Source organism: Ambystoma mexicanum, chromosome 2q (assembly GCF_040938575.1).
Source record: "Ambystoma mexicanum isolate Mex_15411 chromosome 2q, UKY_AmexF1_1, whole genome shotgun sequence".
Classification (NCBI taxonomy): Eukaryota; Metazoa; Chordata; class Amphibia; order Caudata; family Ambystomatidae; genus Ambystoma; species Ambystoma mexicanum.
Genome location: NC_090924.1, coordinates 743,953,522 through 743,980,823, shown reverse-complemented (window position 1 = coordinate 743,980,823; position 27,302 = coordinate 743,953,522). Strand labels below are relative to the sequence as shown.

The 27,302-nt window shown below is 50.8% G+C and overlaps 1 protein-coding gene across 1 annotated transcript in view; it reads right to left on the bottom strand.

Moving 5' to 3' along the window:
• UBE3C (ubiquitin protein ligase E3C) overlaps positions 1-27,302 on the bottom strand; it is a 2,658,557-nt gene that overhangs the window by 1,977,266 nt on the left and 653,989 nt on the right. Inside the window, exon 7 of the mRNA XM_069647972.1 lies at positions 680-837. Coding sequence (XP_069504073.1) covers positions 680-837 — 158 coding nt within the window. The remainder of the gene's footprint in view (positions 1-679; positions 838-27,302) is intronic.

Sequence of the window (27,302 nt, the reverse complement as noted above, 5' to 3'; positions counted from 1 at the left end):
TGAATAGTCTCATTCTGAATCCACTTTGTGCAGAGTAGATTTGTAGCAAAGACTAAACAGCCCTTAATCAAAGAGCAAATATAAGAAACTTTACTTCATCTGAGCAAAGTCAGTAGCATCTTGGCCTCCTGCTCTGATCACTTGGAGGTGCTCAGCAAGAAATACCAGAGTTGTGGTCTTTTAACATACACTGGGGGCCCGAAATCCACAATGTTTTGTTGGAAGCAAACTTAATTACTGAAAACTTGCAAAAAGTATACACTCTAAAGGAAAATGAATGAAAAGGTTATTGTTGGGTCTGAATCTCAGCATCAATAATGCTGCAAAAAAAGGTTACTGAACTGATTTCAAGGGCAGAAGACTGCATTGATACAACTCGCAAATGTGTTGCAACATCAGTGGCTCTACGCCTCTTGAGTAGTAGCCTCAGAGTTGAATTTACACGGCCCGAACTGTAAAAGGTTATCGTGAAGATGTTTCAAAAGAGGAGGAATATGACTGAAGTAGCCTTCCAGATTAGAAAATTTGTCAAAGAAAAGCAAGTAGAGCAGAATTGCAAAATAAGAAACATGAACTGTTGAGAACATATTTTTGAAATGTACTGTAAATGGGTGATCTACTGGATTATAGTAATTTAAAGAAGGCATTTCAGTACTACCGGTAAGTTTATTATACTAACCTTTTTTAATCATGTAGTGCAAAATTTGTTCAACTATTGATTTCACATAGCTCACATCCTGTAATTCAGTCAAATAAGTATTCTCACATGAAAATAATTCAATCATTCTCATTGGCAGTGCAATATTCAAACTATCTTCATTGCAGTGTTGCAGTAACCTAAATAAAGAGAACACAAATAGTTTAATTGGTATACTGTACAGCTGTTACATCAACAAATATGACAATTAGTGTATTAGGAGATATTGTTGTTTCCATAAAAGACATCCGTTAGTATTTTCTGGAAAATAACAGTTTTAATTCTGAAAGGTAACAAGTATTTTTCAGCTGCAAATGTCTACTAGATGAACAATCACATGATCTGTGGACTTTGGTGCCTAATCAGGCTTAAATAGTTCCAATTGAAGTTTTGGTATGTTGTACACGTTCCTCTCACTGGAAATCAATTACACAAGCCGACAGTTATTGTAAAACAGCTCTAGCTCTACGAATAAAGTGCACATCTGCGTTCAGCCTGTAGTCACAGGTTTGAATCCAGCAGGGCTTAATCTGTCCTTCATCATTCTGAGGTCTTTAAACTGAGTACCACGACAGACTGGCTAATATTGACCTCAAGTTTTTACAGTGCTTATAATCATGAACAATCCAACATGAAACATTCTGTGACACCATTGTGTATTAAAGGATTAAGCATGAATGTACAGAATTATTAGGATACAGTAAGTGGTAGGCAGTACAAATGTTTGATTACACATGTATGCTTGTTTGCCAGCTGAAGCTCCCAAATCAATTATACTACTGGGAAATATGGGAGAACATATTTTTTAAATGTACTGGGTAATCTACTGGATTATAGGAACTAAAAGAAGGCATTTCAGTACTACCAGTAAGTTTATTATACTAACCTTTTTTAATCATGTAGTGCAACATTTTTTCAACTATTCATTTCACATAGCTCACATCCTGTAACTCCATCAAATACATATTCTCACATGAAAATAATTCAATCATTCTCATTGGCAGTGCAACATTCAAACTAACATTGAAACATTCTGTGACACCATCCTGTATTAAAGGATTAAGCATGACTTTACAGTGTTATTAGGATACAGTAAGTGGTAGGCAGTACAAATGTTTGATTACACATGTATGCTTGTTTGCCATTTAAAGTTCCCAAATCAATTGTACTACTGGGAAATACATGGGTCGCCATCTGCGACAGCACAGAGACCAAGATGGCCACACACTGAGCAGTTGATGTATTTAGGTGGTTGGGTCCTGGTAATAGGTGTTAAGATGGATTTCCAAAAATCAACCCTAAGGGAGGTTTTTGCATGGCCACTATGGTGGTGAACAGGAAAGACACTGAGAAGTTAGCCAAGCACAATCAAGGTAAGGTAGCAAGGTGGCAAGGCTTAGTATAAGGAGGGTGTGAGTGGTCTAGGGGTACAATGAGTCAACACAGAGCAAGACCAATAATTCCAGTTAGACAGGTATGTATAAAAATACAATTAGGCCTTTAAAATAGGAATTATACGATCAGACACCTAAAGTTCGAACTGTTGGTGGTAGCATTGTAAGTAAATATATGAAAAAAAAGACTTTGGGGGATGGAACAAGTTACTTACCTGTAACTGTTGTTCTCCAGCATGGGTCTGGCATGGATTCACATGCTCATGAATATTCCCCGTCGTCAGGCTGGGAATCCTCGGTAAAGAAAAAACCAGTATCAGTTTCGTTTCTGATCTGTCTTTCGTAGTAATAACCAATCACTGGTCTCTGCGTCATACTGACCACAGCCAATGACTGCCCTCTACCTAAGCACCGCCTCTGGCAGCCATCTTCAGATTTGGAAGCACGTGAAGTGGCAGTATGACCAAGTGAAGAGCCGCAGAGGGGTAGGCGGGAGGGTTCGCATGTGAATCCATGCCAGACCCATGCTGGAGAACAACAGTTACAGGTAAGTAACTTGTTCCTTCTCCAGCATGGGGTCTGGCATGGATTCACATGCTCATGAATAAAGAATACATAGCAGTACACACATGCACAACCACGGGAGGTGGCAAAGGCTCAACATTAAGCATTACATCAAACTCAACATTAAGCATCTTACCTCCTCACCAGGCTCACCTCAGGCGAACAGGTTGCGCAGCACTGCTTGGCCGACCCTGGACTCCTCCCTGGAATCCCGATCGACGCAGTAGAACTTTGTGAAGGTGTGCGTCGACCTCCACGTAGCAGCCCTGCATATGTCCAGCAGGGGCACACCAGAAAGGAACGCTGTGGTAGCTGCGATCGCTCTGGTGGAATGGGCTCTCGGACGGCCAGGCAGCGGTCGGTTTGCCAACCGATGACAGTACATGATACAGCCGGAGAGCCATCTGGAAATGGAAGCCTTCGAGAGAGCCTTCCCCTGATTGACAGGTCCAAAGTTCACAAAGAGTTGTGACGTCTTCCGAAAACCCTTCGTGCGGTCCACGTAGAACTTCAGCGCTCTAGCTACATCCAGCGAGTGCAAAGTCCTCTCAGCCGGCGACGAAGGCGATGGGAAGAACACAGGTAACACCAAGGGTTCGTTGAGATGGAAGTCCGACGGTACCTTGGGCATGAAGGAGGGGTGCGTCCTGAGCACTACCCTTGTGTCGTGGAAAGTCAAGTACGGGGCCTTGCAGGAAAGGGCCTGGATCTCTCCCACTCGTCGTGCGGAGGTGATGGCCACAAGAAAAGCTGTTTTCCACGATAGAAACTTCAACGGGGCCGAGTGCAGAGGCTCGAACGGAGGTCCCATGAGCTTGGTCAGCACCACGTTGAGCTCCCACGCCGGGGCCGGAGCCTTCACCGGCGGGAACGATCTGAACAGTCCCTTCATGAACTCTTTTACCAGACGATGAGACCACAAGGACGTCCGCCCCGTGGTTCTGGTGTATCGGGAGATCGCAGCAAGATGAATCTTGATGGACGCGTGTGCCAGACCAGCTTTGGCCAGCGTCAGCAGGTACGGCAGTACTTGGGGGGCCGTAATCCGTAGAGGGTTAATCTTCTGTGCGTGGCACCAGACAGAGAACCTCTTCCATTTGTGTCCGTAGCATTTAAGAGTCGAGGACGCCCTGGCCTTTGCAAGAACCTCTCTGCAATCGGCCGGTATGTCGTATCCTCCAAACTCTAGCGCTGCAGGAGCCAGGCCTGCAAGTTCAGCGACTTCGGGTCGTGGTGGAGGATGGCGCCTCCTTCCCTGGAGAGTAGATCCGCGTCCGCCGGCAGCTTGATCGGCGGGGACGCTGACAAGTCCAGAAGGTCCGGGAACCATATCTGCCTCGGCCACGCAGGTGCGACGAGGATCATCCTGCACCGTGACCTCTTGAGCTGGTTGACGAGCCGGATTAGCAGAGGCAAGGGAGGGAACGCGTAGAGGAACAGGCCCTCCCAGGGGAACGAGAAAGCATCGCCCATGCTCCTCGTCTGGGGAAACCTGCTGGCGAACCTCCGGCACTTGGCGTTCGTCGCCGTCGCGAACAGGTCGATCTGGGGTGTGCCCCACCGTCGGAAGAGGCGATCCACCAGATCCTGCCGTAGTTCCCACTCGTGGCACGAGCGCAGCTCCCTGCTGAGTGAGTCGGCGATGGTGTTTTTTTTTCCTGATGTAAACATGGTGGTGGTGTTGTCGGTGAAGATCCTCACCACCTTGCCCTTGAGGGACGGAAGGAAGGACCTGAGGGCCCAAAACACTGCACGGAGCTCCAGGACGTTGATATGCAGGGACTTCTCCGTCGGGAGCCAGAGTCCCCTTGCGTGCAGATTTTCGGTGTGCGCTCCCCACCCTTCCAGGGAGGCATCCGTGGTCACAGTCTCCTGGTGGGCTGGGGTCTGGAAGTCCATGCCCGCCGTCAGATGCGCGCGGGTGCCCCACCACCGTATCGCTCGTCGGAAACTCTCGTCGAGCTTGATCCTTTCCTCGAAGCTGCCCGTCGTCTGGATCCAGCGCGCATCCAGGAATTCTTGCAACGGGCGCATCCGGAGCCTGCACATGGGAATGAGGTAGATGCAGGAAGACATCATCCCGAGGAGGGACTTGATGGACCTCACTTTGGCCGCGTCGGCCACCAACATCCGTTGCACCTTGCCCAAGATGGTCCTGGTCCTCTCCTCCGACGGGGAGGCCAGAAGGGACACTGTGTCGAGCCTGGCTCCCAGAAACAGTGCGACTTGCGCGGGCACCAGGTGGGATTTGGCGTAGTTCACGGAGAATCCCAGGTCCGTGAGGAGTTGGACGGTCCTTGCCGTGTGGACCACTGCGAGCTCCCTCGTCTTGGCGCGGATGAGCCAGTCGTCCAGGTAGGGGTAGACGTGAATCCCCTCGCGGCGCAGCTGCGCCGCCACCGGTGCGAGGCACTTGGTGAATACCCTGGGTGCCGACCGTAGTCCGAAGGGAAGGGCTTTGAACTGGTAATGACGCCCTTGGACCACGAATCTGAGGAATTTGCGGTGCCCCTTTAGGATGGGAATGTGGAAGTAGGCATCCTCCAAATCCAACGACGATAGGAAGTCTCCTTCCTCCAGCTGACCCAGGACGTGCTGGAGGGTGACCATCCGGAACTTCTGCGCCTTGATGAACTTGTTCAGACGTCGCAGGTCTAGGATGGGGCGCCATCCTCCCGTCTTCTTCTTCACGAGGAAGTATCTCGAGTAGACTCCGGAGCCCCGAAGCCTCTTTGGGACGAGTTCGATGGCGCCCTTTCTGAGCATCGCCTTTACCTCCAGGAGAAGTTGAGGGACGTGAAGTTCTTTCCTGGCCACGGGGGGGACGCGCGGGCACCTTCTTTGAAACTCGAGCGCGTGGCCCCGGGCCAGGGCGTCCAGCACCCAACGGTCGGTGGAGATGGACTCCCACACGCTGACGAAGCCCGCCAGCCGGCCTCCCACCGGGGTGCTTCGGTGGGGGCCCGACCCCACGGCCGGTTCAATCCTGCTTGGACGCGGCCTTGCGGCCTTGACCTCCTTGGCGACGACGGCGGGGTCCGCTAGACTTGCCTCGTCCTCTGTAGGCCTCTTGCGACGACGAGCGGGCCGCTTGACGGTAGGAAGCGAAACCGCCGCCGGAACCTTTGGAGGCGCCCTTGCCTCCGCCGCTCCGAAAGGGCGTCCGTCGTTGCAGGACTCCAAGGGCCCGGGCCGTCTCAGTATCCGCCTTGATGGCCTGAAGGGAATCGTCCACTGTCTTCCCAAACAGGTTGTTCCCGTCAAAGGGCATGTCCAGGACTCTGGTCTGGACGTCCTGCCGGAAATCCGTAGCTTTGAGCCATCCACGACGTCGAAGGCAAACGCCGTTGCCCAGCTGGCGGAACCCGGTGTCGGCGATGTCCGTCGCCACGGTGATGGCGTGGTCCGAGGCCACCTCACCTTCCTGCAGGATCTCAAGGGCCTCCGCCCTCTTGTCGTCCGGCAGAAAATCCAGCAGGGGAGCTATCTTGTACCAGAGCTCCCTGTCATAGCGGGCCACGATAGCCAAGGCGTTGGCCGCTTTAATCGTCCTGCCGACGAGATGACTCTACGTCCCATAGCATCCAATTTCTTTCCCTCGCAGTCCGGCGGGGAAGTCGATGTGGAGGCCGCACCCCCCCCCGCTTTCTTCCTGGCTGCCGCGGAGACGACAGAGTCCGGGGTAGGCTGCGCCCGGAGGCACAGGGGGGCCGTATCCGGGACCCGGTACTTCTTCTCGTACCGGTCTCTTCTAGCTGGCGTCGTGGAAGGGTTCTTGAGGAGGGAAAGGCCCTCATCCCAAATGTCGTCCAACAGAGGCACTGAGAGGACCGTCTTCCTCTTGGCCTCGCGCCGCTGATAAAGGAAGCCTTCCTTTTTCTTCTCCTCAGGGCAGAGTTGGAAAAGCTCGGAAGCCCTGGAGATCATGGAGTGGAAAGATCCGATCTCGTCGGGCGGAGAAGCCCTGGTGGGAGGCGACGACGGAAAATCCTCGTCGTATGCCTCGTCGTCCGTACCCGTCGCTGCCGTGTCAGTCCCCGTATCATCCCCTCGGGTGGACGGGGAGGAGGGCTGGAAGGGGCGCGACGGTTGAAAAGGAGGTGGTGGATGGATCCTTCTTTTCTTGGTAGGGGGAACACCAGAAGGTCCCGGTTCTGGATCCCCCGACGGGAGAGGTTCCTCCGTCGGTAACGGTAGCCTCGTCCTTATCTCGGAGCATAAGGACTGTATGGCCAACAAAATGGCCGCCGAGTTGTCTTGCGGCGCTGGCAGAGGGGAATCCGACGGGCGAGTAGGGGCCCCGTCGGTATCCTCGACGATGTCGTCGTCGTCACCTGCGTCGGGGTCCATTCCGACGGGCTGGCCTTCTTCCACGCCTAGGCCGTGGCTTAAGACCTCGATCAGCTCCTCTTCTGGGGTTGAGGCCGAGTCTCCGACGACGCCCTGCCCCCCCTTCTTCTTCCCCACGGAGGGTTTCACGGGGGTCCTATCGATGGGCACAAAGGAAGACTCCCTCCGAGGAGGCAGGGAGATTCTGGGCCCTGAGGTCCCCACCACTGGTGCAGCCACCACAGGCTGAGCCAGGGCCGCCGCGACCGTTTCGATAGAGGGCTTGGTCGGATGGATCAAGGCCTTCACCACCTTAGGTGCGCTCACCGCCTTATCCTTGAGGGAGGGGGCACTGCCACGCTCCTCCTCTGCCTTAGAGCTCGACCGGGGCCTCTCCAGGAGCTTCGCCGGGTGCTCGGCCTTCCTCTTACCCGACCCAGAGCGTTGGCTCGTGGTTGATGGTGCCGGGGAGGGTGCGCCCTGCCTGGCGCCCGTAGAGCCCGACCGTTCGGCGCTCCCGGTGCCAGCGGACTCGCGGTGCTTGGCCTTATGTTGGGCCCCCGTCGCCGGGGCGCCCTCAAAGGTCTTAGAAGACCGCTCGGATTTCTTCTTCTTCTCGCCAGACGGGCTCTTACCCTCCAGCCAGTTGGCGAGACGTTGATGGCGGTCCTTCATGGTCCGTTCCGACATGTTGCCGCAAAACGCACAGTCCTTCTCCACGTGCGTCTTGTCCTCATGAAGGCAGTAAAGGCAGAAAGAGTGTTCGTCCTCCTTGAAGACGTTCTGCAGCTGGCATCCAGGGCAGACCCTGAACAGCTTTCCGGGCGTCGAGCTTCCCTTCTCCTGGGCCATCTCCGAGACCGGGCCTGAGAAGCTTCTGGATTCCTCCGAAGTGTAGCTCGACGAAATCTTCACCCTTGAGGGGCACAGATGAATCCGACACGGGTCCCCGTTGATCGGATGTAGGATCGGTGGAGCTTGAGGCTCTTTGACCGAAAGAATCGAAGTTTTTTGTGAAAAAAGCGCAAAAAATAGCACTAACGCTCGAGAGCAATAGCACGAGGATCCCAACACATGAACGTGCGGTAAAAATCTGAAGATGGCTGCCAGAGGCGGTGCTTAGGTAGAGGGCAGTCATTGGCTGTGGTCAGTATGACGCAGAGACCAGTGATTGGTTATTACTACGAAAGACAGATCAGAAACGAAACTGATACTGGTTTTTTCTTTACCGAGGATTCCCAGCCTGACGACGGGGAATATTCATGAGCATGTGAATCCATGCCAGACCCCATGCTGGAGAAGAGGGGGTGTCCCCTGCAACACCCCGCTCACTATACTTTGTGGTATAGTGAGCGGGGGATGCAGGGGACACCCCTGCAGCTCCCGAAAAATTAAAAGAAAAAAGAAAAAGAAACGGACCCTGCAGTGCCGGTTCCCAATTCCGGAAGTGAATGGGAACTGGCGCTGCAGGGACTCGGCATGTAAAAAATGTAAGTAGGGTTTGTTTATGTTAGGGGTGTGGGTGGGGGTGTGTTGAGGGTGCAGGTGGAGGAGTGTTGTGGGTATGGTGTGGGTGGGGGTGTGGGTATGTAGGGGTTTTGAATGCGTGTTCGCATTGGGAAATGTGCAAACCTTTTGAGGTTCGCACATTTCTCATGCAAACTTTTCCGTCGCTGACTTTTCCATGACGGAAAAATCATGCATATTCTTTAAAATACACACTAAGCAAGTTAAATCTTTATTTTATTTCATTTATTGAGCATTTTTATGGCGTTGATACAGCAGAAAGTGTTTCCAGGTGCCACAAGACAGAAAAGGGGGTGGGGAGACAGGAAAAACAACAGTAACAGTCCTACAAGGCCTTGTGACATTCGGCCTTGTGTCATTCGGATCGTTCAAGTGCAGTATCAAGAAGTGCAGGGTGAGGGGGTAGGGGATGACAAGGGATGGGGTAGCAGGTGGGTGAAGCAGGGAGAAGTGCTGGAGGAACGGGGCCCAAGGGCAGGGCAAGTACTAAGGGGAGCCTGGGAGACCAAGGGGAATGGGTCAATAGTGAGGGGGGCGGACCAGTCTAGGATGCTATTCAGGGAAGGGTGCCCAAGGCAAGTGTTGGTATGAAGGTGTGAGAAGGGAAGACTGGACGAAGGAGGGCCTGACCCGGTGAGACACATAAGGGACACAGGCATCCAGTCATAGTGGCAGGAGGAGACTAGCAGGGGAAGAGGGAAGGAGGAGGGGAAAAGCAAAGTCTTGAGAAGCTTCTGGAACTGAAGGAGATCCAGCTCAAGTCGGGAGGGGCAGGGAGGCTGTTCCAGATGGGGGCTCCTGCTGAAGAGGGAGATCTACCCCCCAACTCTCTGCTTGGAGAAACACTTAATCTGCCGACAGCTGGAGCTAGAGGACCGAAGGACTCTAGCCGGGAGGTATTTAGGGAGAGAGAGTTGAATGTAGTAAGGCCCCAGGCCCCAGAAAGCCTTGTGGATGATGCAGAGGGTCTTGAATTTGATAATTGCAGCCACCTGGTGCCAGTGGAGAGATTTTAGGGCTCGAGGCCAAGGATAAGTCTTGCAGTCCTATTCTGGATTATTTGAAGAGGGCGGAGTGAGGAAAGGGAACAGATTAAGGAAGAGGCTATTGCAGTAAGCAAGCCTTGAGAGAACCAGAGCTCTGAAGATGTGAAGGTGAAGCTGATAGTGGTCCTTCTTGGCAAGGTCAGCGATATGAGGTGAGGAGGAGATAGAGGAGTCAAAGATAACACCCATGTTTTTATCCTCAGAGCAGGGTGAGGGGAGGGGGCCCAAGGAGCGCGGCCAGAGTGTAGGAGGGAAGGAAGGAGTAGTATTCCCAATGAGAGGGATCTCAGTCTTGCTGGCGTTAAGGCAGAGATCATTAGAAGCACACCATGACTGAATAGCAGTCATTCGAGAATGAGAGAGGACGGTGAGGTGGAAAAAGTGGGAAGCTTAAAGGAGAGCTGTGTGTCGTCAGAATAATACTGGAAATGAGGAGAGAAGGTGGAGATCAAGTGGGCAAGAGGGGCAAGGTAAATGTTGAAAAGCCACAGCGAGGGGATAGAGCCCTGAGGGATGCCGCAAGTTGAGCGTATGGTAGAAGAGAGAAAAGGGCCCAGCTGAACTTGGGAGCGCCGATTCTAGAGGAAAGAGGTTAACCAATCCAGTGCCCGGTCCGTGATGCCTATGGTAACACAGAGCCGATTTATGAGGATGGAATGATTGACCGTGTCAAAGGCAGAGGACAGATCGAGGAGAATAAGGGCAGAAGGAGAGTTGGAGTTGAGATTTGAGAGAAAGTCATCAGGGTTGATCAGGAGAGCAGTTTCCTTGCCTCTGGCTGTTCTGAAGCCAGACTGGTGGTCATGAAGACAGCCAACAGATTCCGCGTGATGGATAGTTGGGTGATGACCAACTTCTCCAGGAGTTTGCCCAGGAAGGAGGTAGTGGAGATAGGGTGATAGTTTGCCAGGCAGGAAGGGTCCACAGATGGCTTTCTTAGGAGGGGGTGCACAAGGGAGTGCTAGGAGCCAGTGCCAAAGAGACGGGAATGTTGTCTTTGGTGGCTCGAGAGGAGCAGGGAAGCACCTGTTTGGAGGAGACTTTCATAGAGCAGACTATCTTGGTGACCTCATCCGGTGCTATGGGTAAGAAGGAGGAGAGTATGAAGGAGAGAGAGGGGGTCAGGGAGAGGCCTGCATGCAGGCGTAGGGGGAGGGAGGGGCATAGAGCAGTGAGAGGACAGGATGTCCTGAGTTTTGGTTGTGAAATGGGTTGCCAGAGCCGTGCAAAAGGGCCCGAGAGGGAAGAGGAGAAGTGGAGACTGCAGTAGGCTTGGCAAGTTCCTTGCAGATTTTGAAAAGTTGAGCCATGTTGTTTGTGGCCCCAGAGATGCGGGATTGGATATGGTCCCATTTCTTGGAGCAGATAGATATTCTGTATTGCCTTTGGAGAAGGCAACAGGCCAGTTTGTCACAGGATGTGCTAGAAACCAGCCACTTCCATTCCACATGTCATGTCATGTCAACAAGGCCAAGTCAGAATCATACCAACTATTGCACTTGGATGCAGGCTTCATACGGATCCTTCAGCGCTCTGAGGCCTGCAAGTTAGTTAGCGCTATATAAAAATGAATAGAATAGAATCCTCATGGCAGGGGCAAGGATGTCAAGAGAGTTGGAGATGGAGATATTTAGTCAAATATCACACAAAACCCTTATAAAACAGAAATATAAATTCACCATTAGGTGAAATAGAATAGCACTTGATTTTTTTTTAAATAATATATTTTATTGGTTTTTAACAATCGCAATAAACAAAAGGGAACAAAGAAACAAGATCTAAACATACGCATTCCAAGAGTGAATCGATAATGGTTAAAGTCAATTGGTTTTCATATGCGGCCACCTCCATGTGTTATTTGAACATATTCTCTTGAGTGACAAAGGTTACTGGGATTCACGATCTTCCCATTTTCCCCATATTTTGGAAGCTTTAGTGGGGCAACCTCTTGCTTTGTAGACTCTGTGTTTCAACATTGCGCATATGTCCATATCGTCTACACATTGATCCAGTGTCGGAGATTCTGGGGTGCCCTATTTCTGTGCGATATTCCGTTTCATCAGTCCTGCCACCGTAGCTAGGAGCAATCCCTCCCATTTATTAGTAATGTTTTTGTTGGGTTTACCCAATAGCAGTGTTTTTGGATCTAGTGGTATATTACGGCCCAGCACTCCGGACAGTTCATTGCAGCATTCACCCTAGAAGGTCTGGATTCACGGGCATTCCCACAGGATATGTATGAATGTTCCTGCCTCTCCCCGGCATCGGAGGCAGTGCGGGTTTGGGGCTCGCTTCCATTTGTATACCAGAGTTCTAGGATAGTATATTCTGTGCAGGATGTTTAATTGTACCAGGCGGAGCCTGGAGGAGATGGCGATTTCCCTAGGATGCATTAGGATCTGGATCCAGTCCTCCGGGTCTATGGTGCCCACTTCTTCTTCCCATTTGGATTTGAGGTGAGGGAGTTCCGGAGTGGCAAAGGAGGACATGTCATTATATAATATGGAGGTGCATTTAGCAGGGATATGTGCTGGGAGTATATTGCGCTCTATGGGTGTATTCTCGGGAATGGCGGAGCCCGTTTGAATATGTGCTCGTAGGGCGTGAGCCAGTTGAGTATAATGATATTGTTCGGTTGTCAGGAGCTGAAATTTCAGCCACAGTGCCTCGAAAGAGACAATTTCCCCACCCACGAGGACGTCCCCGACCTTGGTAATACCGGCCTCCTCCCATTTGGACCAGGATCTGAGTTTCCCCAGTTCGGTCAGGTTGCTATTGTGCCACAGGGGTTGTGCGGTGGTGATCTTATCCTTCCATCCCACAAAAGCGTGTGCCCGTCTCCAGACCATAGTAGCATGTGTTGCCATTGTTTGTGGAGGGGGCCTTTGGAAGGGCTGATAGAGCAGGTGTAGTGGGTCTATGTCGTGCATGCCCGCAATTTCGGCTCTTACATGTGTAATTCCCAGTTCCTGTGCAATAAGTCGTTGACTACCGCTAGCTGGGAAGCCCAATAGTACGCCCGGAGGCGGGGCACGGTGATACCTCCCTCCCAGATCGATCTCTGAAGCGTGGTCAGTGCGATGCAGGGTTGACCTCCCCTATATAAGTTCTCTAAGGAGATTGTTGCGGCGGTCAAATTCGGGATCTTGAATCTCGAGCAGGGAATTTTATAATACATAAAGAAATCTAGGCAGAGTGATCATTTTAAAGAGGGCGGCCCTACCCATAAGAGTCAGGGGAAGAAGTTTCCAGTAGCGGACAACGTCTCTGAAACAGTCCATAATTGGTTGGAGGTTATGGGTTGTGTAACGTGTTAAGTCCCCGGATACCAAAATCCCCAAATATCGAAAGCCGTTTAATTCCACTTTGTATGGGCATTCCTGGGGGATGGCCTGTGTACTGCCCTTCACCGGAAAAAGGATAGATTTGCTCCAATTGATTCTCAGCCCACTGAATTCACCAAAGCGGACTAGCATCTGTGTCACTATGGGGCAGGTTCATATTGGGTCACCCAAATAAGACCAGGAGATCGTCAGCGTACAGGGACGCCCTGTCTTCATGTCCCTCTGGCCATCTAAATCCTATCCAATCCTCGCTCTGACGGAGTCATAAAGCAAGTGTCTCTATCGCAAGGGCGAAGAGGAGGGGGAAAAGGGGCATCCCTGCCGTGTGCCTTTACCAAGGGGAAAGGACTCGGAGGGCCACCCGTTTACCTTCACCTCTGCTTGTGGATCTGTGTAGAGGAGTTGTACCCATCCCAAAAAATTGTCTCCAAAGCCCATTCTACGCATAGTTTCCCAGAGGCTGTCCCACCGTACCGAATCAAACGCCTTTTCAAAGTCTATGGCCAGTGGTGCAAGCGGCTTGTCTATAATAGGGGCCCTTTCCAGTAGTAGGAGCAGGCGCCGTATGTTCATGCGTGTTGATTTATATGGCATGAACCCGCATTGGTCCGGGTGAACCAAAGAGGTGATGTCCAATTGTAGCCGATTACCTAGGAGTTTGGCAAGGACTTTGGTTTCGGTGTTGAGTAATGAAATGGGCCTCTAGGAGGCGCATTGCTCCGGTGGTTTACCCGGTTTGGGAATGACGACAATCATGGCTTTGCGCAAATCTGGCGGGAGAGCTCCCTGTCCCGGGCCCCAAGGAACATTTTATGGAGGGGTGCTGCTAGCTTCTCCCCACCCAGTTTCTTCCAGACCTCAACCGGAAACCCGTTGGGCCCTGGTGTTTTCCCGGACTGTAATTGGGCTATAGCCTCAGCTATCTCTGCTTCGGTTAGGGCAGAATCCAGTTGTGTTTTCTGCTGTTCCGATATTTGTGGCAGAGTAATGTCGTCTAGGAGAGAGGGATCCAGTGGGGATACCAGAGTGCAGTAAAGGGTGGCATAAAAGTCTGCGAAAGCCTTTGCTATATCACGGTCTGAAAGGCATCTCCCATCTTGCGGGGTAATGATTTCCCTAACGTGGCGTTGACCCTCATCTCTCCTCTCAAGTCAGGCCAGCATTTTCCCAGCTTTGTCCTCATGCTCATAAACCCTTGCTCTGGACTCTCGATGGGCATGTTTAGCGCTGTCTAACTCAATGTTCCGAAGCCTCTCTGTGGCACGTTTACGGGATCTGAGGATCTCAGAGTTTGGATCGAGAACATATTTGGCCTCCCAGTCGTTCATTTACGCTTCTGCCTCTGATAAAACCGGAGTCGTTCCTTCTTTACATTTACCGTCCAGGAGATTATTTCCCCCCTCAGTACCATTTTGTACGCCCCTCATACCGTAACGGGGTTATCGATCACGGTGGTATTAATTTCAATTTTTTTATTTTAAAATTTCTTCATTGGCATTTATGGTAAGTACAACGGCAGTATGACAATGGGTGCCAACTGCAACTAAATGGCAAAATTATCTGGGTTTAGTAAAACAGAAAGTGAGCAACAAACAGGTACAACTAAAAACATTAACAGTAACATAAGTGTCTTCGCATAATTAGCAAGTGGACATTTCCTGAGGGTTGTTGGAGGGGATAGGGGAAAGAGCCTGAACAGGTGGGCAAGCGGAGTATCAAGTGAGGGATGGATCAGTTTGTGCAGGGATGGATTGTTCAAGGGGGTTTGTCGTCGTTGGAGGAGTGGCACATAGCCCATGTCAGGGACTTCCAAGCATCTAGTGTCTGACTCGCATTATCAGGGGATCTGGCGATGCTATCTTCCCAAGCCGAAGTCTCTACCCTTACCCAACGTTCAAGTTCACTGCGCCACGCATGAATTCGCGGGCCGCCAGGCTGCTTCCACACCATGGCGATGGTCCTCTTGGCCAGGATGCACGATAGGTCCATGAGTTTCACAGTATGCTTAATCTTGGCTAGTCTGGGATAGGTTCCCAGGAGGCACTCACCAGATGACCATTCATACCTGGTTATGCCAGCCGTCCTACAGGTATGTTCCACCGCAGCCCAGAGTTGACGAGTTTTGATGCATTTCCAGAACATGTGCATTAGTTCAGCTTTGTCTCTGTTGCACCATGGGCAGTTACGTTGGGGCAAATCGTAAATCTTTGCAATTCTGTGAGGTGTTAGGTACGAGCGATATAGTATATGAAGTTGAATCATTCTAAATCTAGAATTTCCGGAAACCTCTTTAGGGAACACCAGTGCTCTTCCCCATTCTCCGTCGGACATCTCGCTCCCCAGGTTGCTGTCCCATTGATGTTTCAGGTCAGGGCTGCGGGGGTTGGGCCTGTCTGCCAAGTGTTTGTAAATTTGGGACACCGGTCTCCATCCATCTCCCAACCCGTAAAGGAGTGTCAAAAAGGGGCTAGACTCCAGTTCCTCGGGCCAGGAATTGCATTTAGCGCATGCAAGTTTACGGATTCTGAGATACCAGAGGAATTGGCCACTGGGGACGCCATCTATGGATTGTAAGGAGGCGTAGTCTCGGAAGGAACCCTCATGGTATAGATCCCCCCCAGGTGTACACTCCCAGTCTTTCCCAGTACCTGGTGGTTGCTAGATCAACGCTGTTCTGGCATAAGTCAGCTAGGAGTGGAATGTCCGGTGCATAAGCATGTTTCAGGTGAAGGAGCGATACTGTTCTGTGCCATATTCGTCTGCCAAGATCGACTAGGTAGGGGGTCTCACCTGTGAGTCGCTGGGGAGCCCAAATGAGCTCATTTAGCAGGAAGGGAGCAATCGAGCGATGGAACAGTGCTGTTTCCGGAGTAACATCATCCGCCAACCATTTGGTAACAAAGCTGAGTTGGGCTGATAAGTAATACTTCTCGAAATCAGGAAGCTGGACACCGCCTTGTTCATATGGAAGGGTCAGCGTGGACAGGGCCAGTTTGTGCCTGCCATTGCCCCATAAAAAGTCCTTAAATATTGTTCCCAGCAGCTGAAAAAAGGGGGCCTTGATATAGTGGAACACATTTTGAAATCCGTAAAGAAATCTGGGGAGAACAATCATCTTAATAATGGAAGCCCTTCCTAACATGGATAAAGGGAGTTTAGACCAAAATCTGATCGACCTTCCGAGGGAGCGCAGTGCCGCCACTGTGTTGTTTTCATGCATGAGTTCAGGCGTGTGGTATATGTTGACTCCCAGGTAGCGGAATGTGGTCAGTTGCCAGTTCACCCCCTGCGAGGGGAGATCGTCAGGGTGCATACATCTGAGGTTCCCCAGTGGGAAGAGGCAGGACTTGTTCCTGCTAAAATGTATTCCGGATACTTTAGCAATGTTGCTGGGACATCTAGTATGGTCGGGACGTTCAGATGCGGATCGCTAATATATAGGAGGACGTCGTCCGCATACAGGGATATTATATGGTCCGTTCCCTCTAGATGTATTTCCGCGACAAAAAATTGCTTTCGAAAATAGATGGCAATAGGTTCAAGACCCAGGATGTACAGCTTGGGGGAAAGTGGGCAACCTTGCCTAGTGCCCCTCTGAATGTCCCAAGCCGCAGAGATAATCCTACCGGACTTCACTCCTGCCTTCGGTTTGGTGTAGAGGACCCTAACCCACCTGATGAAGCTCTCTCCAAAGCCGAATTCCCGAAGCACCGCCAGCAACCACTCCCAGAAGATGGAATCAAACGCTTTTATGGCATCCAAGGAGAGCAGTGCGTAGTGTCCCTCATCTAGGCTAGCCTGTGACAAGATATGCTGAAGTCTACAGAGAATGGCGGTGGTCTTCTGGCCCGGTACAAAACCGTCTTGATCAGAATGCAGCACTTCTCCTATTACCCTGGAAAGTCGCTTGGCTAAGATCGTTGTCAGGATCTTGACGTCATAGTTGAGCATTGCAAGTGGGCGGTAGGAATTGCATTCATCAGCAGGCTTGTTGGGCTTAAGCAAAGGAATCACTAACGTTTCGCGCATGCTTTCAGGTAAAATCCCCAGCTCATAGGCCTCCAGAAATAGCTCATGTAGCAGTGGGGTTAACTCCGGTTCATAGGACTTATAAAATTCAGTGGGCAGCCCGTCACTGCCTGGGGCCATGCAGGTCGCCAGGGACTTGATCGCTTCTGTTATATCATCCCTGGTGATATCGGCATCCAGGGCTTCTGTGTGTGCAGTTGAAAGTCTCGGCAATCCTATCTCCTCCAGGGTATCTGTGATCTTTTCCATAGGCACCTGGGCGGCATGGGAGTAAAGCTGAGCGAAGAATTGTTTAAATGCGTCGTTGATGCCTTGCTGGGTTTGCTGTAGCGTGCCATCTGCATCTTTCAGAGCCATGGTCGGTTGCCTAGGATGTTCTTTTCTGCACAACCAGGCCAGTAGTCTGCCGGGTTTATCCGCCTGGGTGTGTGCCCTGCTGGTCCTAACGGTGTAATCAAACTTGGCTAATCTATCCCAGGCCTTCTTGCATTCAGTCCTAATATGAGTGAACTTCTCTTCTTGCTGGGAACCCCGGATATCGAGTTCCAGCTGTTCTATTTCGGCTTCCCGTTGCTCAAGTTCGGATCTTAGGTATCTCCTGATGCCGCAAGCCTTTGTAATGATTTCGCCTCGTGTGACCACTTTGAGAGCATTCCCACAGAGTACTTAGGTGCTCTACGCTATTCATGTTTTCTTCTATGTAATGGACCAGAGTCTCCCTAAGATCTTCTCTGAATGATGGGTCCAGCAGAGCCTCGGTGGGCATCTTCCATGTGGGTATCGGGGACCGGGGACCAACAGTGCTCTATTCAATTAGCAAGGGAGAGTGATCAGAGATGGTTCGGCCCATGTATCCTGCTGTGTCAATTTGGGGGAGGCTCGCCCTGCCTGAGAAAATGTAGTCGAGCCTAGTGTGAAGGTTTTTGGGGACGAGTTAAAGGAGTATCCCCAGTCAGTTGGATGGAGCTCCCGCCAGACGTCAACTAGGTCAAGGCGGTGCAGCATAGCATTCAGTGCAGCAGTCGATGCCGACGGGCTTCCAGAGAGCGGGATGGACCTGTCAGAGGTTGGATTGCTAACACAATTGAAGTCCCCGCCCCAGATAAAGAATCTGTTTCTGCGGTGCGTGACCTTAGTGTACATCAGGTCCAAGTGAGCTGGTATGTTACTGTTGGGGAGGTATGAGTTGACGATGCAAATTTCAGTCTGCTCGACATAGTCCCACACTATCACATATCTCCCTTCCGGATCTGATTCAGAACCGATGAGTCGGAAAGGGATTTGGGGGCTGATCCAAGTGAAGACCCCCCTGGCATATCTAGAGTAAGTAGCTCCAAGCCCCTGTCCTCCCCAGTGTGTTTGAAGAGTGGCAATGGACTCCTTAGTAAGATGAGTTTCCTGGAGGAGGGACATCCTATCTTCTTCCTCTGCAAATACGATTTAATTCTGTTGCAACAAAGGTAGGTACCCAGGCCTCTCACATTCCAGGTCACGGCCTTAATGCGTGTAGCCATGTTATCGTAAGATAGAGTCCACGTGCATGCCTCATGTTGGCCCTCAGCACCCCCTTCAGGATTAAACAATATGTGTGCACTCTTCATCCCCCCCAGACCTCAGCAAATGAGTTGCGTTACAAATTGGAGAATTATCAACCGTATCAACTCCCACAAGAACAGGTGGGTAAATAACATAAAACAACTGTGAACTGCCCCCAGCAGTTGTACCAATGAGGCAACGCTCGGGGGCTCCCGATTCCCGTCGTCCTATCCAGGACATGGGACATGGGTGTGGTGCTGGCAACAAGCCAGCGACAGTTATAGAGGGGTGGGTCGTAGTAGCTGTCCTGCGTGATGCTCTGAGCTCCAGTGTATAGGTGCGTAGTCCGTCTTTTCATGCGAAGGACCGCTTCTTAGGCCCTGGGTTTTGGAGTCACAACTCGATGCGTTTCATGCTTCAGGTTTGTGATTCCTATCCGATTTCTTGGCTTCAGTGGTGCTCTCCTCACCGTCTGCTAAGTTATGTTCAAGCCACATGGTGGCTGCAGCTGGGGTTTCCAAGAAGACGGTTTTCCCCTTGTAAAGTACCTTGAGACGTGAGGGGTACAGGAGCATGTATTTAAGATTGAGCTTGCGTAGTCTTGCCTTAATGGGGATGAAGGAGTTCCTGGCTCGCTGCACGGCGGGGGTATAGTCCGGGTACATGACGATCTTGGAGTTGTTCCGCTTGATTTCACCTCCTTCTCTCAAGAACCTGAGTATCGTCTCCCTGTCCCTAAAATTTAGAATCTTTGCGATCATTGGGCACGGATGAGATCCTGATGGGGGTCTTTTCTGAAGAGATCTGTGGGCTCTCTCAACAGAGAATCCCTGCGTGAGATTACCGGGGCCAACCTCTTGAAGTATCATAGACTCTACATACTCAGTTGGGTCAGCAATTTTGTTGCGGCGGGCCCTCCCCTCTGCCTCCTCTGACCTTGCCTCAAGCCGTTCAACCTGCCTCTCCAATTCGGTCACCTTGGTTCTCAGGTCCGTGGTGGTATCTGTGGTGTCACGTAAGTTCGCCTCCACTTTGGTCACCCTTTCAGTTAGATTCCAGGCGTCCTGACGTATAAGCTGCATGTCCAACCTGAGTTCGTCTATCTTGGTCTCCATAAAGGACTGAAGCGCCGTGATGGCCTGCAACACCTGGGCATTCGAAGGTTCTTCCCCGGGCGGGGGCGGTTCAGTTTGTGTGGTAATTTCATGGTGAAGCAGTTGCTTGGGCCGTGCCCCAGGAAAGGAGTTCATGATTGTCGCCCCTTTGTTCTTCTGGCGAGATGAGGACATTTTGCGTGTATGGTGCGGGTGGAGACAGCAAGGGCAGGCTTGATACCATGCAATAGAAGTGGCCCTTGTTGAATGGTGATGAAGATCTAGGAATGTGAGTAGTTTAGATCCAATGCTCTGAGGCAGGGATTGTGTGAATTGCGCGCCAGGAGCCCGTTGCCTCCAGCTTCTGGCACCCTTAAGCTCTCAGCGGACCGCGCAGTGCAGTGAAGTCCACCGGTAGCACACTAAGTGGGGAGGGGGGTTGGCCTCAGCGGCCCAGCTAGTGAGGCCCGTCGAGGGGGGAACAACCGCAAGAGGCGCAAGTTGTGCCGCGAGTCAAATGAATACTGGTATGACATCAAGCATGTGTTCACTCTATGCGCGGATAGTTCAGAGCCCCAACACTCGCCTGCAACCCCGCATGTCCAATGGACCAGGTGCAGTCGTCGGGGCCCTCGTGGCTCAGTGAATGAGACCTGTAGAGTAGTGAACCAACATAGGAGGCACAAGTTGTGTTGCCGATCAAGGCATCGTTAGCATAATATCAGGTGTGTGATGGCTTCCACGCAAACAGTGTAGTGCCCCAGTACTTGCCCGCGATCCAGCAAGTCAGATGGGCCCCATGAGGTCGCTGGGGCCCCCGCGACTTAGTGAACAAGGTTTGTAAAGGGGGGAGACGCTGCAGGCAACAAAAGTTATGTTGCTGGTAGAAATCCCAAGTATAGCATCAGGCGTGTGCTGGCTTCACTCACAGGCAATTCAGAGTCCCAGCAATCGCCAGCGACCCCAGTAGCACCTCGATGGGGAGTCCTGGTGGTTTGCGTGTTTACACATGCCGCAGGAGCTGCGTGATGGGCCCGGCCCCTGCTTGGCACTTAGCCCCAGCAGTACAGGAACCGGGGGTAATATCTGCTGGGCGTTGAAGCACCTACAAGGTTCTTCTTGAGATCAGGCAGAGGAGCCGTCAGAGGCAGATGTTGTCCTTTTGTAGTCAGCGGGCTATTCATTGGAGCCAGTCCCCCACAAAGAGGATGATCCATTGAATGGATGCAGGAGACCTCCTTTTATCCAAGATTTGGGCTGGGAGCATGCCCAAACCCACCAACGGTAAGGAGTTGCACCATTCAAACAGACAGTGGCTCTCCAATCATGGATAGACACTGGCACCAGATCTGCAAAAACTTTGTGGCATGGCCATTTTAGGGTGCTAAGCACATTTAGTAGGCAAAGTGCAAAAGTACATGATTATGATGACACAAAAACTGTAAAAAGATCTCTGGTGTCTCAGCTTGTCTTAGGAACATTGTCAAAGTAACCAAAAGAAATATAAAAAGTTATAAGGAGGGGTGTGTGGCCAAGCGGCAACGGATGAAGACGTGTCTGATGAAGGCTCTGTTGTGCAGCATCCAGTTACCCCCTAAATGCTGCCTTCTTCATGAATCTTACCCCCTTCAAACTGTGCGGCATCAGCCCTGGACTGTCCAGGTCTTCTTTTGGGAATTCCGATGTTCTGGAGGCTCGCCGCTAATTGCTCACCCTGAGGAGCCACTTCTGTGGCCTGCACCAATATGGCAGCTGCCTGCGTCCCAGGCTTTGGAGGCAGGTTGTAGCTGGCCCGGGCTGGGGCCTTGGAGGACATTGTGGCGACTCCACTCCGGCTGGTATTGGAGAGACGAAACGGGTGTCCTGTGCTGCTCTGGGACCAGCACCAGCAAAAAATCTGAAGCTGGTGGGGGAGTGCCACCTGCAGCCAACAGGGGTAGAGAGACAATCGTTGCGGTACCTAGCTGCACCGACCAGAGGCTATGGAGGGGGGCGCGCAGTGAGTCTCCTCTGCCCCCGGCCTGATGCCTAGCCGCAGTGCGATGCTTCCTGCATAGCTGTTGAGCAGAGAATACTCCGCTAGTCAGCGGTGGCCCTGGAGCCTGGCGGGGAGTCAGAGCACAGCGTGTCAAAACCTGAGCCAGTGCTGGGGTCCTTCATTAGCTCTGCCTGTCTCCCTTGGTTGTGGCCTGCCTTGACATACCTGCGGAGGAGCTCCCGGTCCTCCACCCCACCCTGCCTCCTCTATGGGCCATTTTGCTGCCAATTAGGTCCCTCTATGGCGGGGTGCCGGCTGCTGCTTCAAACTGAGGGCAAAGTACAGGTTATCCTACCTGAACTGGCATAAGTGAGAGACCACAGGGCTGTCCTGTGGCGCCTCCTCACTGGCACAGATAAAAGGAGGGGGCCCTCACAAAGTCACCTATTGAGTGGAGTTCTGGCCTCTCCACCTCTAGGGGGGGCTCTGTAGACTGCTTGCAGGGGTAAGAGCACGGGTGGATCAGCTGCATGCTATCCAGCTGTGCCCCCACCACCCTCCTGGTCCTGTCCCCAGAGGACTACACTGGTGGCTGTGTCCTCCTGGTCGGAATTCAGAAGTGAGTACTGAGGCAGACAACAAATGGTTCCGGAAGCGCACAGCTGCCCCAGTCAACCTACCTGGCGAAGTCCAAAGCTGGGGCTAGACCCAAAGCGGGGGACATAAAAAAACTTCTGGCTATGCAGGACGGCAAAGGCAAGCAAGCCCAGGCGATCCGGGCAGAGGTGCACTCTCCTCCTCCTATAGCTGCCCACATGGATTCTTCATTTACGAAACAGGACCTCTTGGAAATGTTGTCCACCCTAAAACAGGACAATACTTTTGAAAATCTACTACAGAATTCTGGCCAAATCTATTGCTGACCTAAACTCTCACCTATCTGGGCGGGAGTCTCACGTAAGCAACATAGAAGCTAAGGTACGCGATTAGGCCTAATACCATGCAGAATTGTCAGGGTGGTGGGCATTGAGGAGCAGTTGGAGCTGGCATGTGCCAAGCAGGAGGACCTAGAAAACGGATCACGCAGAAATAATATCCTCCTATGTGGAGTCCCGCGGCACATACTGGTTCAAGAGCTGTCCGACTATGTCCGAGATCTGTTCCGGTTCCTGTTAGACCTCCCTAACACCGCAGACCCAACACTAGATGAAACACATTGCATCTATTCTTCCGCTCAGCAGCATTGCAACCTGGTGCCAGAAGTGCTCTTGAGGGTGCATTACTTTCATTAGAAGGAGGCTATCATTGAGGCGGCTCAGAGGAAGGAGCCAGTGGAATTCCTGGGGGCTACGCTCTCTCTATTTCAGAACCTCTCGCCACATAGTCTTTTTTTCATCTAGGCTACAGTCACGCAGAATCCGATACCGCTGGGGATTCCCCTGTACGCTGTTTGGCTATCAAAATCAGCCGTATGCAATCAGCTCGGAATAGGTTGCTTTGGTTTCTAAGCGTCTAAGTCTCATGGTCGTCAGGTGTTAGGTTTCCACTCGTTGACGGTTGTTACATCATGGTTGTTGCCTCATGACACTCTGACGGGGAGTGGAGAGGATCTTTGCTGAGTGCCTGAGGGAATGGCGCTGGATCATTCCGTATACGGATGGGTTTTGAAATGTGCTTGATGGTTGGTCACCTTCCACGGTCTAGCCGGGCCCAAAGGGATATAGGATGATGACTTTTGATATAGCCTGTGTGACCCTGAATGTGCAGGGTATTAATTCCCTGATCAAACGCAAGGCCCTGCTCCAAAGATTAGCCGCCCTGGACACAGCCCTACTGTATCATCAGTAGACTTATCTGCTGGCCACAGATGAAGCGCATTTTTGAAATAAAACATACCTCAAAGCTTATTTCGCTTCCAGCGGCCCCAAAAAGCACATCATGCTCCGTAAAGGCACACCCTTGAGGGTCCTAAAGGTGCTACAGGATGGGGAGGGGAGGTATTTGCTTATCACAGCTCTCCTGTGGGAACGCAAGATTACCCTGGCTTCGATCTATGCCCCCAAAGACAAACAGGGTGGTTTTATAGCGTCATTCTCTGGTGTGTTGGCTAAATTTGATGAGGGGGAACTAATCCTAGGAGGAGACTTTAACTGTATTATTGACCCAACAATGGACAAATAACTAGCCCCTACTCCAAATGAGAAAAGGAATATCCTAGCCATGTCTACATTGTCGAGGGAACACTCTCTTATAGAGGCATGGAGGTTCTGCCATCCTGGGGAAAGAGAACATACCTTTTACTCGGCGGTCGACATGATAGCGGATGCGATAACTAATTATTTCAGAGAGAACGACACCAGGGAACTCACATTTAGAACAGTTTGGGATGCAGGGTAAGCTGTGATTCAGAGAACCATTATAGATCAATCTTTGGTCTGGGGAGAGCTAGGAAGCTAGTTCAAATTCAACTTTAAGATGAAGTGCAGGAGAAAGAGCATGCTCGGAAGGGGACCCTGTGCTCCCTCCAGGATCTTCGGGTGGCTAAACAGGTATTAGAAACACACCTTATGGGGTCCACATTGCTCATGAAACAACACTATTATGCTAAGGGTAACAAGACTAAGCTGCTAGCTGCCAAACTGAGGAAGGTGGTCACTCGCAACTACATAGGGGATCCGAGGGATGGGTCTGGGAGGTCACAGATTCAGGAAAATTGCAGATAATGGACGACTTTTTCTGCATGGTTTCAGAAGCACACCAGAGATGCGATTAGGGCCCCACCCAGCCCCTGACCTGGGTGGCTTTTCCAATATGTTTTATAAAACATTTGCTGCTGCCCTGATCCCACACATAACCAAATTATTTAATTTGTTCCTAACCTCTGGCATGGTAACCAACTCTTTGGCTGAGTCAGCCACTAGTCTCCTATTAAAACCAGGAAAAGATCCAGAGGACTGCTCCTCTTACCACCCCATAGCCTTCTTAAACACTGATGCCAAGCTATACAGTAAGATACTTGCTTCCCGGCTGCCTGAGGTTCTCCCACATATAATTAATAGCAACCAGACCAGTTTTATTAAAAACAGGGGAACCCATGACAATATTAGGAGGTTGGTGGACCTTATTGCCTTGGCCCTCCACATTCCAGGGGGATAGTCCCTTCTGTCATTAGACGTACACTGTGTATTTGACAGCATGACTTGGGACCTTTTAAAACTACTGCTACCATCTTACAGATTTGGCCTGAAATATTCCAGGCTCGTTTTGGCAAACTTCCAGATCCCGCCACCAGAATTAAAGTAAACTCTCTAATGTCTCTGTTGCTTCCAATGGGCAGGGGCACCAGACAGGGCCCCCTGTCCACCCTCGTGTTTGGGCTACCACTAGCACAGAGGATTCGCCTCCACCCTGAATCTGAGGGTTCACCTAAGGAGGGACTACCCATAAGGTGGCATTATACGCTGATGATGTCTTATGCTTCCTCTGGGATTCTCTATCCTCCTTGCCGATACTTTTGGAGCTATTGGCCCAATTTACTTTGGCATCAGGCTATCAATCATAGGAAATCCGTGAGAGTCTCAGTTACAGAATCTCCTGAGGTCTTAAACACCTTGAAAGATCTCTTCCCATTTCGATGGGCTCACAGAGACTTCACATGCCTGGATGTCCGCATTACGTCAAGTTATAATTCCCTCCGGAAGGCTAACATCCCCATACTATGGAAGGAAGCCAAAGAGATGTTACAGCAATGGGACCTGCAAGAAATCTTCTGGTTGGGTCGGGTTAGTGCGGTCAAGCGGTCCTTACTCCCAAAACTCCTCTATGTCTTCCAGGCACTCCCAATCCTTATCCCAGAGACAGACATACTTGATTTGCAGAAGGCAGTGGGGCAGTTTATTTGGCATTGCAGAATCCCCAGAATTCCTCACAGGCTTCTTATTCGGCTGGGGGTCCCCTCTATTCAGAGGTACTTTTGGGCTTCTCAGTTTGCCTCAATGTTGGATTCGGCACCGGAGGAGAAGACTCCCTCTTCTTCCTAGAGAGCATAGATGCCTACAGCAGGGCCTCCTAATGACCACTGGCACTACCGTACAACATTGGGATAAAGCATGTGCTCAGCTGGGTTTTAAGTCAGGGTTGGGCCCGCTTTCTCCGGCGAGCCATAACACAGTGTTTTCGCTGGGCATGAACACCAGGGCATTCGCACAGTGGGAACCCCAAGGTACCCTGAGATTGAGGGACTTCTATGAAGACAGTGTGCCGCTCATATTCACAGAATGCAAGGAGAGATTCCAAAGGACAGAGGCAGAGCATTATTGCTATGCGCAACTGCGGCAATGGGTATCCCACAATACAATTAAACAGGCGGGTTGTCGCCCCCACCCCCCCATGGGGACTGAGCTCAAAGTCTTAGAGGGCAGACTCTTAGAGGGGCAGGAGTAGCATAAGGTTTCCACCAGCTATCGCTTGCTGAAAAATGCTGAACAATGCTTCCCCAGGGGGGAAAATGTTCATATATGACACGTTGCGAAAGGGAGCTAGGAATGGATATTCCAGAGGAATCATGGTCAAAGATTTGGGCCTGGGCGCATAAGAGCTCCAGTTGCACATTAAAGAAGGAGACCTTAAGATATGTTTTCGGTGGTATATGACCCCTCAAAGACTGCATTCAATCAGCCCAGATTACTCATACATCTGGTGGCATGGTTGTTGTCGACTTGATGCAAATTTGGCAGTACTGCCCGATTATGCAGACCTATTGGCAGGAGATCCACTCCAAAATCAAAGATATCATGGGCAGCCTGCTCCCCATGTGCGCTTTTGCAAAAATTGACCTATATATATATATATATATATATATATATATATATATATATATATATAAAACCAGCTTCCATATATAGGCCTCTAATTTACGCCATAGTTGGAGGGGTACGCTGAACATGGCATCCATGCCGTAGGTCAATGTGGGCACCATTTTTCCCTTATAAAAATTAATGGCCGGCAATAATGAGAATTTGCCAAACTTCCTGTCAAGTGCTCGTAGTTGGGCAGTCAGTTGTTTCGTTTTAGCCCAAAGATGTTCCTGCATTTTGACGACCCATCTATAAACACACCTAGATATTTAAATTGTTGGACCACTTCGATTTCAGTTTCGCACAGTGACCAAGGCCGGATGGTTTTCAGAGGGCGTCAGTGGGGCCGCACTCGCCCTATTCAGGAAAACCTTAATTAAAGACAGCTTGCCAATTCTTCAAACTATTGGGCAGGAATTAAAATCAACCAAGACGGTCCTAAAATGGGTTCACTGTCAAAAAACCAAATTGGAAGACCTGCAATGTTCACTCAACGACTTGATAACTAACCCACAAAGAGTAATTGAAAAACTAAAACTGCAGGATTGGATCACTACTATGGACAAAGCAGCCTCCTTCAAGTGCTTAAACCATCTCCCACCAACCTATAATAAATTGAAACTTCCAAACTTCCTATGGCATACTGTCTGAGATTTCCAGATAAAAAATTGCGCTCAATATTTTTAAGGGCTCGTTTAAACCTGCTCCACACTCGAGAAATCTTAGAGAGAAGACGGCTGGTCAGCTCAACCACATGCAGACTGTGTAATGACCTTGATTCTGTGGAGAATATCCGACACCTTCTCCTAAACTGCCCGGCTTTGAAAGAAATTCGTGCCCCATTTTTGACACCGCTTTGGCTTGACTCGATCCAGATAGATGAGTATACGTGGTGGTGCCGTTTGATA